The 16,937-nt window shown below is 46.5% G+C and overlaps 1 protein-coding gene across 3 annotated transcripts in view; it reads right to left on the reverse strand.

Annotated features, from left to right (window-relative positions):
* Positions 1-16,937, reverse strand: part of kif19 (kinesin family member 19) — a 42,829-nt gene that overhangs the window by 2,650 nt on the left and 23,242 nt on the right. Inside the window, exons 3-16 of one of the 3 annotated variants that reach the window (XM_020711997.2) lie at positions 15,398-15,508; positions 15,223-15,310; positions 14,694-14,830; positions 12,426-12,551; positions 12,161-12,355; positions 10,215-10,361; positions 10,016-10,138; positions 9,781-9,937; positions 9,520-9,691; positions 9,185-9,383; positions 8,836-9,106; positions 8,638-8,762; positions 8,400-8,560; positions 8,230-8,323 (exon numbers count right to left, since the gene is read on the reverse strand). In XM_020711997.2, coding sequence (XP_020567656.1) covers positions 8,230-8,323; positions 8,400-8,560; positions 8,638-8,762; positions 8,836-9,106; positions 9,185-9,383; positions 9,520-9,691; positions 9,781-9,937; positions 10,016-10,138; positions 10,215-10,361; positions 12,161-12,355; positions 12,426-12,551; positions 14,694-14,830; positions 15,223-15,310; positions 15,398-15,508 — 2,106 coding nt within the window. Of the gene's footprint in view, positions 1-8,229; positions 8,324-8,399; positions 8,561-8,637; positions 8,763-8,835; positions 9,384-9,519; positions 9,695-9,780; positions 9,938-10,015; positions 10,139-10,214; positions 10,362-12,160; positions 12,356-12,425; positions 12,552-14,693; positions 14,831-15,222; positions 15,311-15,397; positions 15,509-16,937 lie in introns of all 3 variants that reach the window. The other 2 variants (XM_004080613.4, XM_011488344.3) reach the window with 2 other exon arrangements.

Consider the following 16,937-nt stretch of genomic DNA (forward strand, 5'->3'; position numbering starts at 1 on the left):
TGGAGATCCTCCATAGAGAATTTCAAGGTCTGCGGGAGTCTCTGGAATTCAGCCAGCAGCAGGTGCGGGAGCTCGCAGCGGAGAACCAGGCCCTCAGAGAGACCGTGAAGACCCTGGGCAATGACACCGCCCGTCTCTCCGAGGAGAACCGATCCATCAAGGAAACCCTCCTGGATCTTCAGTCGAGGAGCATGAGGGACAATCTAGTGGTCGCGGGGGTTCCAGAGGAGGCAGGAGAAGACCCCAAGGCCACCGTCAGATCCTTTTTACAGGTCCACCTGAAGCTCCCCAAGGAGGAGGTGCAGAAGATCTCTTTCCACAGGGTTCACCGCCTCGGAGGAAGAAGGTCCGACCACCAGCGCCCGCGTCCTATTGTGGCTAAATTCGAACATTTCAAACAGAAGGAGTTGGTGAAGGGCCGCGGACGGGAACTGAAAGGCACGCATTACAGCGTGAATGATCAGTTCCCGGCAGAAATCCTCCGCAGAAGGAAGATCCTGTTCCCGCTGAGGAGGAAGCATCTTGCTGCTGGTTCGAGAGCGATTGTGGCCGTTGACAAACTTTACGTGGACGGCCGGCTGTTCCGGGACCCGGAGATCACCCCCTGGCTGTGCTGAAGGCTTTCAGATCCGCGCTGAGAACATCTGCGCTGCCCAGAAGAAACCCGCTAAACTTACTTCAATGAATGGAAAACCGGATCATCAATAATCCACACCTCGATCGCAGGAAAACAGTCTTTTTTTCTCTTCGTCACCTCAGTCCCACTGATGTTTCTATTGTTGTTTTGTTGTTGTTTTCGTTTTCCCTTCTATCTCTTTTTTTCTTTCCTTTACTCTCCCCCCCCCTCTCCCCCCTCATTATATGTAAATCACCTGGAAGCAACTCATCCTCGGTAAGTATTTATTTATGCACGGAGCGGGCGCGCGCACACACAAGCGCACACAGGGGCGTGCACATGCGATCCCGCACACACACGCCGACATACTCCAATCACCTCACACAGGCTCTCATAGGACGCACGCGACACGCAGCTCACATAGCCAGAAAACGTTCACGCGCACAGCGCTTCTCAATGCGGGCACGCGCACACGGACTGGTACACAAGCACTACTTAGCTTTACACCTTTTCAGTCAGAGCAGTTATGAACAGTCTTAACATCGTTAGCTGGAATGTGCGTGGACTTGGCTCTGAGCCAAAGAGACTGAAAGTGTTAAATCACCTGGATGGTCTAAAAGCAGATATAGCTCTACTGCAGGAGACCCATTTATCAAATTCTTTGAATCACCTTATGTGCTGCTTACAATTTCCAGTTATATACTCTGCCAGTTACAACTCCAAACAACGAGGAGTTGCTGTTTTAATTAATAAAAATCTTAATTTTACTCATAAGGATACAGTTACTGACCCAGAAGGCAGATTTGTAATCATTAATATATCCATTCAGAACAAGGACTTTTGTATAGTGAGTGTATACGGGCCTAATGTTGACGACTCTTCCTTCTTTCACAGATTCTTCACCTCACTCTCAGTTCACTCTGACTCCACAATCATTATAGGAGGAGACTTCAACCTTGTTTTGGACCCTGAACTTGACAGACTCAGCACAGCAGCAAACCAGCGTACATGGCGATCTGCAAGTATTCTAAAGCAGTACATGAATGATCTGGGTCTCTGCGACGCGTGGCGCTCATGTCATCCAAGCACTAAAGGGTTCACCTTTTTTTCTCCAGTTCACCACTCACACTCCCGTTTAGACTATTTATTAATCAGTAACTCTCTTTTAAAAAATATTCAAAGCTCCAATATCCATCCAATTATTATCAGTGATCATGCACCAGTCTCTGTAAACATTTCTAGGGAAAAATCCACACCCTCTGGTACAACCTGGAGGTTTAATACGTCTCTGTTAAAGGACCAGGAATTTCTTGAATTCTTTAAAAAAGAGTGGGCAACCTTCTTAGACTTCAACAATACTCCAGACGTCCCACCGTGCGTTCTTTGGGAAACAGCAAAGGCAGTCATGAGAGGGAAAATCATTTCTTATTCAACGCACAAAAAACGCAAAGAGAAAGCAGATTTATTAGAATTAGAAAATAAAATCAAAACCCTGGAGACTGCTTCTGCTGCTTCTGCACAGGAACACATTCTGGGAGATCTGAAAAATTTAAAGCTGCAGTTAAATGACATCATCAATAAACAAACACAATTTCAAATACAAAGGCTACGACTTGAAAGATTTGAAAACTCTAATAAATCTGGCAAATTTCTGGCTAATCAGCTTAAAATTAATAGAGAAAAATCATCAATCACCTCTATTATGGACCAAACAGGAAATGTCACCCATGACCCGGTCAAAATTAATAAAGCATTTGAAAACTTTTATAAAAACCTGTACACACCGCAGATCAATCCGTCAGAGCAAAGTATTGACTCATTTCTTAACAATGTAAACCTACCCAGGCTAAATGAGGATCAAATCACAAACTTAGATTCTCCGCTCTCGCTGTCTGAACTTCATGAAGCTCTGTTATTTATGCCCAATGGTAAAGCACCAGGGCCTGACGGCTTTCCTGCTGAGTTTTATAAAGAATTCTGGGAACAACTGGCACCAACATTTTATAAAACTGTCACATCTATTAATGAGAGCCAATCAATGCCACCTAACATGAACTCAGCCAACATAATTCTTCTTCTAAAACCAGACAAAGATCCCACTAGTCCTTCAAGCTATCGCCCTATTTCTCTAATCAATGCAGATGTAAAAATTATCTGCAAAGCACTAGCACAGAGAATAGAAAAAATCACTCCTCACATAATTCACTTCGACCAGACTGGATTCATCAAAGGCAGACACTCGGATGATAATGTCCGTAGACTAGTTAATATAATAGACTTTGCCACCATTGAAAACCAGGAAATGACGGTACTATCGCTGGATGCTGAAAAAGCTTTTGACAGAGTTAATTGGAAGTTCCTTATTGCTGCCCTCCATAAGTTTGGTTTTGGAGAATCATTCATCAATTGGATCAAAATATTATATCACAACCCCAATGCATCAGTTAGAACCAATAAACAGACTTCAAACAGGTTTTTTCTTGGAAGAGGAACCAGACAGGGTTGCCCACTCTCTCCTTCTCTTTTTGCTATATTCATTGAGCCTTTAGCTGCAGCAATAAGACAGAATGAGAGCATTATAGGAATAAAAACCAAACACAGCCATCATAAAATTAGTCTTTATGCGGATGACATATTACTGTTTTTAAGGAATTTACAATCTGTAAATGAAACAGCAATGATCATAAATGAATTCTCCTCCATATCAGACTATTCCATTAACTGGAATAAGTCTGTTTTATTACCACTCAACAGGAATATGGAACAAAGACTCACAATTCCAGTTAAAACAGGAAATATCAAATATCTGGGTATCTACTTTTCCCCCAAACTATCAGAACTGGTGCAGCTAAACCACACCCCATTACTGAAAAGCATACAGGACGATCTAACACGCTGGACCAACCTGCCTCTGTCCCTTATGGGCAAGGTAGCCACGGTTAAAATGAAAATCTTACCCAAAGTTAATTATCTCTTCTCAATGATTCCCACACAACCGCCATTAAAATGGTTCAAAACATTAGACTCATCCATATCAAGCTTTCTATGGAACAACAAACCTGCAAGAATTAGTCTAAAAACTTTAAAATCTGCAAAAAGCTGTGGAGGATTAGAACTACCTAATTTCCACAAATACTTTCTTGCAAATAGATTACAATATATCTTAAAATGGTTAAAAAATAATCCAGAAACCAACTCATGGTTAGACTTGGAACAGGCGTTATGTGGAAAGATCAACCTTTCACAGCTACCATTTATTAGCCAAACAGTTAAAAAACAGGATTGTTTCAAAAGCATTAATATAAATGCCACCTTAACAGCCTGGTGGGAATTTCTCAAAATATCAAAATCATCAATTCAACCGTGCAAAATGACACCCATCTGGAACAACCCGGACATCCTTATTAACAAAAAAATGATTCACTTCCCAGCTTGGCAAGCAGGGGGCATAAAACAACTAGAGCACGTAATTATTGATAGAAGATTCATAACTCCCCAGGAACTTCAAGACAAACATGGAATAAATAACTTCTTGGAATATCAGCAACTTAAATCAAGTATTACTAAAAAGTATAAAATTAAAGACGACGATTTAAAGCTACCAGATGTAGTTACCACTCTGATTAATTTTTCAATGAATAGAACTCTCTCCAAAATATACAAACTTTTATGTAATTTAGATAACAATATTGCCCTTCCAACAAAAAAATGGGATGCAGATTTGAGCATCAGCACAGATGAAAGCTTCTGGTCAGAACTCTGTCTAAACACCTTTAAACTGACAAAAAGTCCAAATCTGCAGCTAATCCATCTCAAAACTCTTCACAGAATTTACTACACTGGACAGAGGATGTTCAAGATGGGTCTCAGTAACTCAGACATTTGCGAGCACTGTGATAATAATCTACCCGACAGCTACATGCACGCACTGTGGTTCTGCACTCCTGTCCAGGCTCTCTGGCAGCAGGTATGTGCCGATCTATCAGTCTGGCTTAAGGTTTCAATCACTGCCTCACCGTCACTTTGTGTGCTTGGTGACATGAGTGCCATCGATATAGAAGAAGGATTAGCATCCATCATTTTCATAACTCTTTGTATTGCCAAAAAAACTATTTTAATAAATTGGAAAAACAAGAAAAATATAAACATTAGTCAACACAGAAATCTGCTGTTTGATCATATCAGCTTGGAAAAAATGTCAGCCCAAAGCTCAAGTAACTTTGAAAGAATTCAGTCTCTCTGGTCTCCTGTGGTTGACTCCATGACTTAGGGGGTGGGGGGCTTGGTCGTCGCTGCTCCTTGCCCTTCTGCCGTGGTTTGGGGTGGGGGTCGGGGCTTCCGGTGCCTGGCGGGGGCGGTGGGGGGCTCCGTTGGTCGGGGGGTCGGGTCCGGTGCCTGGGTGGGGCGGGCTGGGGCGCTGCGTGGTCCTCTGGGCTTGGGTGTGGGGGTGCGTGGTGGGGGGGTGGGGTGGTGGTCTGGCTTGGCTTGGGGGGGTGGTCCCTTTGCCTGTGCTGGGGGGGGTTGGCGGGGGGCCCTGCTCGGGTGGGGGGGGCCCAGCGGCGCCGGATGGGCTGCCCATCTGCACCTGGGGCTGGGATCGGCCCTTCCCTGGCTCTGGGACGGGACGGGACAACCCTCTCGGGGCCCCCGGTCGCTCTGGGTGTCACCCGCTTCGGCTGCGGGGTCTGGGGTGGGGTGGGGTGGGGGGCTTGTCGGCCCTGTCCTGTGGGGGGGCGTTCTGGGGGGGAGGGGGGGCCCATTATTAGTACGGGTCGGGGGGGCTAACGGGTCGGGGTCTCCGCTGAGGCAATCAGTGGTTGCCTCGGCCGGTTGGCCTCCTCGGTCCCGTCGAGGCCTGACCACAGCTCTTCTAGGGCCGGCGTCTGGGGGTGGGGGCCTGGGCTTGCTCCGGGGGGGGGCGACGCTTTCTGGCTCCTCTCTCTCTGTGTGGGGCGGGTGGTGCCGGGCCTGGGGTGTCGGCGCCTCCGGGGGTGGGCCCCTGGGCTGGGTGGCCCTGGCCCCTTTGCTGGGGGTGGGCTGGGGGACGGCTGTTTGACCACCGGGGGACAGTCTACCAGCTGTCCCCAACTTACCCCCTTCCTTATATAACCTCATATTAGGGTGAGGGGGTGGGGGGTCTAGCCTGCGATGCGCCTTGGGGGGGGGCTACTTGGGAGTGGCCCCCCTCCTATGGTTGCCGTATGGAGTGGGCCCCCCCTCTTTCGGTTTTATTTGCACCTTAGACATGTAGGGTCCTTGGTAGGGGGGGTGCTTGGACATCACTGCAAGCAAGCAGCAGATGTCCTCCTGGCACCCTACCCGCCAATTTTAACCGCACCTTAGACACTTAGGGCCCCTTGGTGTGGAGGGTGAGGGGACATCACTGTGAGTAATCAGGAGATGTCCCCTTAGTGCCCTACTCGCCAATTTTAACTGCACCCCCCTTAGTACACACACCCCTCCCCCTTCAATATATACATTCAAACATAAACACACACACATGCACACAAACACCCTCTCAAGCACCCATACACGCACACACATTTTACAAGGAAGGTGGGACCTGGGTCCATCTGTCCCCTACCCCTTCCCTGGTGGGGGATGTGGGCCTCTTGGCGATGGCGGCCGTGTCCCTTGGGTGCCGGCTCCCTGGGCCCGGCGGTGCTCTCTCCGCGCGGTGGGGGGGTTCATATTACACCAGAGCCGGGGGTGTTCGTGTCCCTGGGGGGTGGGTCCTGGTCCTTGCCCCTGGGCGCTGGGCCCCGCCAAACTTCCAACATGGCCGAGCCTGGTCGGGCCATATTTATAACATCCCTTGTGGGCCGCCCTTTTTTCCCCGGGGTTCCCCCCTCCTGGGCGGGGGCGGCGGGCCTCTGCCTTGCTCCTACCTGGACCAACCGTGGGCCGGGTGGGTGGCTGCCTGGAGTGCGGAGCGGGTCTCCCTTGGGGGGTCCTGGCTCGTACCTGGGGTCGGGGCGGGGGGATGCCCGGAACTCCTGGGTGGTGGTGGGGTGCTCGTCTGGGGCTGTGGGCGTCCCTCTCCGGTGGGGCCCTGCGTTGGGCTCTTCCGGCGCGGCGGGGGGCTGCTTTCCTGGCTGGGCTGGGGCGGCGCTCTCTTTCCCTCTGCGCCTCCCTGCTCTCTGGCTCTGGGGGCCTCGCGGCGGTCCTGCTGGCCCTGGCCTGGGTGGCGGTCTTGGTCGCCCGGGGGGCGGTTGTTCCCTGCCTGTTCCCGTGTGGCGTTGGGGGAATTCCGGCTGCCGCTGCTGCTGCGGCGGGGGTATGGGTGTGGCTGGGTGCTCCTCCTCCTTCTTTTCACATTCCACCATCCATTTTAGAAGAACATAAACACTCACCTGAGCACAGGTGTTGGCTCACCTTTGCACTAATAGTTTGCATGATTGAATGAATGAAAGATTTCACACTAGTTGGTTTAAAGGCATAGGTATGCGTTCGTGAACACTATCTGTTTTGTGTGCATGTTGACATGTGGACATTTTTGCGGCTAGCAGGTGTGTTGACAATATTTGAGTGTGTGTGAACAGGCCCTGCCCTTTTTGTACTACATTTGAACCGTACCGTAACGATAAACAACCAGTAAGCCTGTCTGCTCTATGCTGCTTCATGGTCTTACCCCCTTTCCCCTCCGATTATCACCCTCCTACCCCCCCCTCTCTCTAACGTCCCTCTCTCTTCTTCCCCTCTTTCCTTTTCCGTCCGGTCCAACACCAAAGATTTTCAAACATGATTGAAATTAATAAAGTTTGGCCTCAATTACAAAAGGGGGTTTATTCAGACATACCTTTGGTTTGTCTGAAGATGAATAACCCCTCTTGTTAAAATAAAATATGTCCAACACAAGAGGCCCTCAGCTCTCATCTGTTTGCCTAGCTGTTGGACAGGACAAGTTAAAAAAAAAAAAAAAAAAAAAAAAAAAAAAAAAGGAATCCTGACAGATGATAGATAGGCTCCGCCTCCCACACCAGGGGCACTTTGCACCTCAATGATGCTGGAATTTAGCGGCTGGCAAAGTCCCCCCCCCCGTCCTTTCTGTTCCGCCATAAAAGGGAAAGTCAGCCTTGTTGGCGTCCTCGCCGTCGGACTCCTCAGATGGTGGCACCTGTTCTTCCTCCTCCATCTGAAAATCAGCTGGGGAGGGTCTGACTGACAAACATCATCTGGCTAATAAAAAGATAACCTTCATCCAGAAACTAAAATAATTGCTTTTTATTTTGGTTTTTACTCCATAAAATTTAAATCCCAGAGTATTAAAACAAGTTGAAGTTTCTTCTGAACATGGTTTTATAACGCTGATGTCAGCCGTCATTTCCACATTTCAGGTTATTTTTAAAATAAATGTTAGCTTTTACACGTGCATTATAGTGCCGAAAATATGTAATTCCTTGTCTTTCTGATCACTGGAAGCTGCATTTATGTGATTTGTTTTTGTTTGATTTGAAAAAAGTGGATGCCTCACATCTTTAATGTGTTCTTCCAACAGGAAATCAGGAGGAGGGTTTGGAGATTAGACGATTAAAGGGAATCGTAGTCTAAACAGAAATCCATTGTGAGTGAATTCCCATCCACTTTCAGGTGACTCATGAGGGTGTTGGTACCTCTCTGTTGCCTTTCCCGTTGATGTGGATTGGGGGTGGAGTCATCACAGAGGAGGTCTTCATGGGCCTGACGTGAGGGCTGCCCCTAAAACCTCTGCCAGACAAAGGTTGGAACATGGAATGAGCGTTACATCTGAGATCGATGGAGGATTCCGGCAGTAGCTTCTTACAGCTCAGGTTCAGGCAGGATGGGGGGCAGGGTGTGTCTGCGCATCCGCGCCTGTCCTCGGTTGTTGTCGGACATGTTGCGAAGGCTGTCCTGGTCTGAGTCTATGTCCTGCATGCTGTCGCTACCCAGAACAGGAAGGGCGATCCTCGGCAGGGAGCCGTCCTGGAAAAGGTGAAAAGTATTTGTATTAGCTGGATTCCTGTGTGGTCGAATATTCTGCTCTGTCATGCTTTGGTTACCTTGATGGTGTGTCGGATGGACATCTTATCGAGGGCCATGACTCTGTCCAGCTTCCTGTCATCAAGCTCCCTCATATACATGTCATAGAGCTCCTGGAGATATGGAGGCACTGGCAGACTGTGGTCTGGAAGAAGGTAACCGAAAGTCACTCATGCTGAGATCCCAGGTCCCCATTTCTCCCCTAACATTGAACTCACCGTCGATAAACTGTCTCTGCTGCTGAATGATCTCATCACACAGGTGACTGTACTGCTCAAAGCGCTGCACCACAAAGTTTTTCTGTCGGATGACGTTGTCTTTCAGCAGCGCGTGCGACTGCATCTCGGCGTTCTCGATCTCCAGCTCGTGGACCTTACAGAGGAGGCCCAGGACCTCCCGCTGCTCCTCTGAGCTCACCCTCCGAGGCAGCAGCTCCTCCAGGCGTCGGGCTTGATCCCGCAGCTCCACAAACTGGTGCTCCAGCAGATTCTGATGACAGCAAGCAAGAAGCAAAATCGACAACAGTTTGGTGATACTATCCAGAGAGGAGACAAGAACCAAGCCAACCTTCTGCTTCTGAATCTTCTTCTGTTCTGCAGCCAGGAAGGTGAGGTTTTCTCGGGCCAGCAGCACGTCCTGGGTCTCTGTGGTGTCTGGGGGAGACTCAGTGGAGTCAGAATCCTTCTCGCTTTCATCCTTCTTGACGCTCTCCTTTCTCCTCTCTGCTCGCCACTTGCTCCTGCGCCTGCTCCTCTCCTGCTCCCAGCTAAGGAAGGAGAAAAGAAGTGGAAATTTTAAAGACGTATCAGAGGTCCTAGTTTAAAAAGGCGGAGGAAATGTTTTATTCTGTTATATTATTGTAGTTATGAGCTGCTATCATTTCACAAATCTGAAATGCTGACTCTGTAATGATGAGGAGGTGTTTGGATTTATCGATCTGGATCTCCATGTTGGAGTTCTCCAGCTCCATCAGGCTCTTCCTGATGTCCATCTGCTGGCGGAAAGCGTGCAGAAGCTGCTCCCGCAACTGCTCCATATCCGCTCGGCTTTGCAGGCCGGCGTGGGCCTGGACCTCTGCTGCAGGAGGTGCAGAGGAGAGAGCAGTCACTACGGTTTACACGGAAGACATCCGTGTCCAGCATTAAAATGGGAGGACAATGTACCCTGGACGTTGCGGATGTCGGCTCGCTCGGAGCTGAGCTGGCGGCTCGACTGCTCTGCGATCTTCTTTTTGAGTCGCTCGATCTCGCAGCGCAGGTCTGAGATGATGTTAGTGTACTGAGCAATGTGGTAAGACACATTCATCAGGTTCTTCTTCACCTAAAACGGCCAAAGAAGCACACACCATGTCATTATCAAACACTGGCATGAAAAAGTGATTTGTATTTGTGGATTTACCCGCGTTCGAATGCTTTTGGCACGGTCAGCGTACGTCAGGGTGTTCCGGGACTCCTCGAAAGCTGTGGATGCCGGGCTGATGTGAGCGATCATGACCGTTCGGCTGTTCCCACCCAAGGAATCCTAAAAACAACGACGGAGAATGCTTAAAACATGCAAAAATGTAAAGCCGAAGGTCTACAGGAATGAGCGGCGTTACCTTTAGGAGGCGCGTCAACTTGCTGTCTCGGTAGTTGACGTATTTGTTTCCATTTTTGTCGCTCAGAGCGTTGATACAGTTGCCCAAAGCGAGCAGGGAGCGGTTGATGTGGGCTCCTTCTTTCAACCTTTGACCTCTATTCTGAGTCTGAAAGAAGGCCATGATAGTATAACATGAAAGATCATAGCTGTGAAAAGAGACGACAGAGATCCAGCTTGACCTGTATAAACAACACTGGAAATACACAACAAAGGCAACATGTTACACAATGTCTGATGTTCTTTTTTTCCTGCCTTGCTGCATAGAACAATACGGTGTGACCACATTATGGAAACAGGAATTTATAAAACCACCAATTTGGGTAGAATTCAAGAACCTTGCTTTAGTCTTCCAGGTTGCTCCACTTGTTGCCAGTTCGTTACGGAGCAACACAAATAAAACTAAATCTGCATAAGAATTTCAATTGGACAACTTTTGTGCAATAAACAAAAAGGAGAACCCAAGCAGTGCGGTAAAAACAAACTGTGACAGCTGTGACTAACAACAGACCCACATGTTGGTCGACCTGCAGCAAAGCGCTGGAGTTTGTGCAGTGATTCTGTCTCTGGACCTGAGAATAAAAGGCTTAGTTGTGCTTCCACAGGAAATGGGTCAGTCAGGGTTCCCTTGGTAGCTAGATTTTGTTGTTCAGATCAGACTCTTTTCTTGACATGCTCTGAACAATCTACCATAAGCCAAAAGTTGGGTTTTTTCTTTCTTTTTCCCCCGGCAAAATGACCAGTTACTACAGGTGACAAATATGGTTTAAAGCTCAGTTTAATGCTGCATTCACGCCAGATGCGGTTCGTGCATCAGGGGCGTAGAGTTTTAATGTTAAGTTGATATACAGACACGATCTGGGGTCCTGCGGCGCGATTTGGGTGTCGGGCGCTGCGATCTAAAGGTAGAAAAGAAAATCCAACATGGCCGCTCGATGCAAAGAGTTTTGTCCTGAACTTCTATCCATCTTCTTAACCGGCTGGGGATGGCGGGGTTGCCGGAGACCGCCCCGGTTACTGTTGAGCAAAGGCAGGTTACACCCTGTACAGGTCGCCAGCCTGTCACAGAGCCCATGGAGTAGGAGGGATCGAGCCCATCATGCTAGCCAGCCGCCCAGTGGACAGAGTAGGGAGCTAGCTAGCCAACTCTGCTGCCCAGGGTCTGGCAGAGCTAGCGTGCGTCACGGCGGAGCTTGCTATGCTTGCCCGCCGGTGGTTGGTTGCCTGGCAGACGCAGAGCCACTATGGGTGCCGTCATAGCAGGCACGATCGCTGCAGCTCCATGGGCTTATGATGCTCCAGTTTTATCTTTCCCCTTTCTGAAGTTAACTGGTTACTTTCCGGATGGAAGTAACATTTAAACGGCCGTAACCGAGGCGCAGCTCCCGCTGCTGGGACGAACGCCGCACCAGGAGAGACTGAATTATCAGGTGATCCCAGACATGGCGCCTCTGTAGAGCTCTCCAGAGCATATAAACCCAAGCTACTCGCTTAACCTCATCCATGTGAGGGACTGTAAGCTAGTTGGAGACCTTGTAAACAGATTGCTCAGTTGTGATCGATGGGAAGGGGAGGGGGGGTTGCTCTGCACCAACACTCCCACCCACAACTCAAATGTCTAATGATGACTGCTGCTCTGCAGAAACTATGTCTAAGAAAATGACAGTTTTTTGTTTTTTTTGTGGCTAAAAAACAGCAAACAGCTTTTAAAATAGTAAAGATTAGGATGGGTCCTTCTTGATTAAATAACAAAGGGGTTTAACTTTGTTTTGATCCTGAAAGCATAAATGAAATGCTGCATTTCTTTGTTAGACACGCAAACTGGATCCTAAAACTCTACAAAAGCTACCTCGCAGTTTCAAAGAAAACCTCCGCCTGTGTCCACTTTCCTCTGTTACGTACACACACCTGTGCTGCTCGTTCCGAGCCAGCGAGGTCGATCATGAAAAGGCGAGCGAAGCGGACCTCCTGCGAGACGTCGCGAGAGCGGCTCTGCTGTTTGACCGCCACTTGCAGCACGGCGTGGGAGCGGGACGATGTCTGGTTGGCGGCGGTCGGCTCCTGCGTGCGCTGTTTGTTGCCCTTCACCAGCAACTCCATGATCTGAAAGGACATGGTGTTTTGGTTCACTCCGCGTCAGTGTCAGCCCGCGCAGAGTCAGCTGCCCTCTAACCTCTTGAGCGTTGATGGTGGACACCTCAGTGATGCCTGCAACCTGAATGACGCCCTTTGAGTCTTCTCTGAGGTCTAAGAAGCCAGATGATGGGTTCAGAAGGTCACGGATCATTTCATTGTAGATCTATGGTGACAAATAAAAAAATATGAGCTAGAAACCTCTGACTTATGGTCAAATTCTTCTTGTTTTCTAAGATTAAAGATTAGAACTTAAACCTAAAATCATTTGCTAAATTTTTACCCAAGTTATTAATTTAAAAACTCATTGGGTGGCAGGTGGACGTGCTTTCATTTGATTAAAAATGAAAATTGGGGCTAGTGTCCACCAGATGACAATCTTCCATCAGTCTAAAAAGATGTTGGCTCACTACGACACATCCAGACATAACGATTGTTTTATGCGGTCTGACGCCAGAAAATAGAGTTGTTTTTGTCATCCTTACAAATATAAATAAAGCTTTAAAAGGTTTTTTTCAGATGTAAAGTAAAACTAAAAATGTACTTTTTTTCAACACTTTTCTGGACCTTAAAATCAAAAGGAAAAAATATCGACAAAAGAAAAGTAAGCATGGATCAAAATAAGTTGGTTTTGTTATTTATAAGTATTTATAACCCAAAAAATATTACCATCCACCTGGGTGTCTCTACATGTTTGTATACATTTCTGAAACCTGATGTGGAAAAGAGGTTTGAAGATGAGGAAAGGATCTGATGTTTGCGTTTTGCTCAATCGGCCATTAAGATACAATGAAGCCTGTAAATGCGGAGGTAGCTGTGGAAACAGACTGACCACAGTGACGGCAAACACACATCTGCCGTGGACTTCTGAGTGGAAGCTTATCCACAAAAGGATCAATAAACGTCACAGATGGTGTCCGTGTTGTCTGTCTCATGGGAACATTTTGTCCAGGCGCTGCACGGCGATAATCACTAACACAAAACACGAAGAACGCCCTTCGCCGGCGATGAGACGACGCTCAACAACCTGTGGACTTTGAGAGGACTTGACAGCTCTTCACATCTTTATACCATTTCAACTCTAAGAATCAACATCAGCTTTATTAGTCATTCTTCATCGCTTTTTATTTGGGTGTCAAATTTTTCAGAAGCTCAGTTATTATTATTTTTTCTCTAAGCAACAATTACAGTTTTTTTTTAAATCAAATTTAAGTCTGACAGTCGTTCCTAAGCTGTTTTTAAAAGGAGAAAAGCAACATTTGAGCAGGAATCTAAATAAGGAAGTTCTCATCTATTTGGAGCAGATAGTGTGAGTTTATGGAAACCTGAAAAACTAAACCATGAGGTTTTTTTATACCATAACTGAAAAGATAGAAGTTTTGGGAGTCTTCAACAACCAAATGCAAAAAACACAATTGTGGATATTTCAGAGTTTCAAAAAATGACTGCACCATAGCTTAAAAATATCAAGAGAACCTTAAATTATCTAGACTGTTAATGATGATTCCACAACAGTGGTAGATTAAAAAAAAAGCACAGTTTAAAAAGGTCTTGTAGAGTGCTTTTTACCTTTAACTTAAATGTAAGAAATCTACAGATCTAAAGTGATCATTCATTCATTTGAATGAGAAGGTGTGTCCAAACGGTTGGTCTGTACTGTAGGTGCTGCCTGAGAAACCTGTTGTGTACAAGAATAGCTGAACACAAAACCATCAATCAAAATGACCGACACTAAAGCGAGACCAACTGCTGACACGAAAAGTCCCATTTTTAGTTTAAAACTTAGGTTTTTCACACAACAAATGAAAAGCTTTTTGTCAGTCCAGGCTGCAGTCAGAGTGGGAAGCGTTTTCTGCTCCACACCCACTCAGACTAAAAACTACAACTATAATGAATTGTGGCTGATTCTAATTAGAGCATCAAATCTTGTTTCACTGTTAATTACACTTATGGCTTCAAACATAAAGTGCTTGTTTCAAAGTAGGACGTAATTCACAGAGAAAATGCTACCAAGAGGGGAAAAAAGTAGAACTTCAGCCATTTTTCTGTCATAACAGAAGTTCATAACAGAACAAGTTCACAACTATGATTAGGACATAAGCAGACACAATATGCAGTATGTCTGATTCACAACATACAATTAAATCCAGAACATTAGAATTGTTTTAAACTGGAAATAAAGTCAACCATGAAGGGGTGATGAGTCCTGATTTATGCCACAGTAGTGTTGGATCCACTTGACCATTTGGATTCATGTCCAGAATAAAAGCCTGGATGTCATTTTTTTCTCTTTTTTTTGGAGACTTGCCTCAAGATAAGACATGGAGACACTGTAGAGCATGTCGTCACTGGTTTCCTCGATGGCGTGGAACAGATCGTTGAGCGTTCGGACGTAAATACCCGGTTCTTTGTCCGTCCCCAACATGGTATAGGTCTTCCCACACCCTGACAACACAAGACACCAAAACAAAATTATATTTCATTAAAAACAAGCTTAAATTTAAAAAAAAATCTATTTGTGTATTGGTAAGTGGCTGTAATAAAATGGAAATCATTTTATTCAGATGTTTAAAAAAACGATGACATTTTTACATTTCTAATTTATGCTAATCTAAGAGTGTTTGCAATGCAAATGAAGCCGCTTTTTGAACATCTTCTGCAGCTTCGAGTAGGACTTGATGTACTGACAGCACTCCGCCAGTCCTTCATAGCTTCTTGAAATGCAACAGCCGGGCATAAGACAGAAGTGGCAGTGGTACATGTGCCAACAGCATGTCTCATCATCCTCCAAGCACGTTAGCAGCTGACTACAGTGTTGTGTCACGTGCAGCACAGACCTGTGGGTCCGTATGCGAACACTGTGGCGTTGTATCCTGATATGAGGCCTTCGATCAGGGGTTTGGTTGTAGCTCGGTACACCTCTTCCTGAGCAGGAGATCCAAGCACATGAACTAAGAAAAAGCAAATATTCTGTTCTCTTCAGCCAATACATGACTTGAACGTCGGACTAACCTGACTGGCTGAAAAATCGAACGCCACATCAAACAGGTATGTCTTCTCTCTGGAGCGGTTGGCACGCAGGATGTCATCGGGGTCTTCCATGGGATCCATCAAAACTATCATCTGATGGCGAGGAAAAAACAAAACAAAAAAAGGAAAGTAAAATCACAGAAAAGGAAGGTGGCGTGAGTGGGCGGTTAGCTTCTAAGACTGTGCTGACATTTAAACATCCAATTACTTTAATGATGTATCCGTCTGTCCGTCAAAATTGCTAACAAGCATGTGTCGGTTCAGGAAGGCGGCAAACATATATATGGATATGAACACAATAAAAAAAATTCTACTTAAATCTGGAGGACAGAGATTGATCGCAGATACAATTCCTCTGATAAAACATGAATTTTTACACTTTTGTTTAAGCTGTGATCATCAACAACCATCCCTTTAATGTTTCTAATTGTGACTATCCAGACATTAAATCCAATCAAAGCAGTGATAAAAAGACATGGAGCACGGGAAAAGATCTGTCCAGATGCTCATTATGATCAGACTGATGGAAAAGAACCCAGAGCTCAAATGTTGGGAAATGTCATCAAAAATAGACGGAATGGAAGGAGAATGGGAATGGCGGTCTGTGCTCCACAGTAAACGTCTCTGTGGCACGGGCAACCTTTCTGTGTGTTTATGCAGATTGACATCCACTTGCAGAGCTCTGCTGCTCTCCTCAGACACATAATGACCCAACGTGGAGTTCTCATGTCAGCGCGTAGAAGGTCAAACTTCCTTATAGGAAGCGTGGAGAACTGGCCACTGCATCCTTTTTAGCAGTGGAAAGGTAAACTGAAGTGACACATCATGATAAAATGGTTGTTTTAGTGTTGAATATAAATGACTATAGAGTAGAGTGCTGCACTCAATCCAAGGGAAATAACTCCCTCCACATGTTTGCCATCCTTATGCTACGTTCACACTGGGCATGTGTTGCATGTTCAAGAAGGAGCTATATACGGTTTCATGAACGCACAATCAGCCTGTGGTGTTCACACCGGACAAGCAGGGAAACGGCAGGGAGGGGCTTCTTCTGTTCTTTTTCTAATGTTTACTAGGGCATGACTGCCACCTACAGTTTTTTCTTTCACAGCTCTATTCTGATATATGACAGACTAGGTGTTATGCAGTTCCAGTTTTGCAGGGTGGGATCCATGTTGATAGGCTACAAACCTGGAGGCTCCACTGAGAGGTATAATGCAGAAGCGTGTTTGATAATCCCCCACTGAGTCACTCACTCTAAAGCCTCTCAATTCAAAACACCTTAGACATTTAGGGTCCCTTGGTGGGGAGGGTGAGGGGACGTCACTGTGAGTAATCAGGAGATGTCCCCTCAGTGCCCTACCCGCCAATTTTAACTGCACCCCCCTTAGCACACACACCCCTCCCCCCTCAATATATACATTCCAACATAAACACACACACATGCACACACACACCCTCTCAAACACACATACACGCACACACATTTTGCAAGGAAGGTGGGACCTAGGACCATCTGTCC

The sequence above is a fragment of the Oryzias latipes genome, chromosome 19 (genome assembly GCF_002234675.1).
Source record: "Oryzias latipes chromosome 19, ASM223467v1".
Classification (NCBI taxonomy): Eukaryota; Metazoa; Chordata; class Actinopteri; order Beloniformes; family Adrianichthyidae; genus Oryzias; species Oryzias latipes.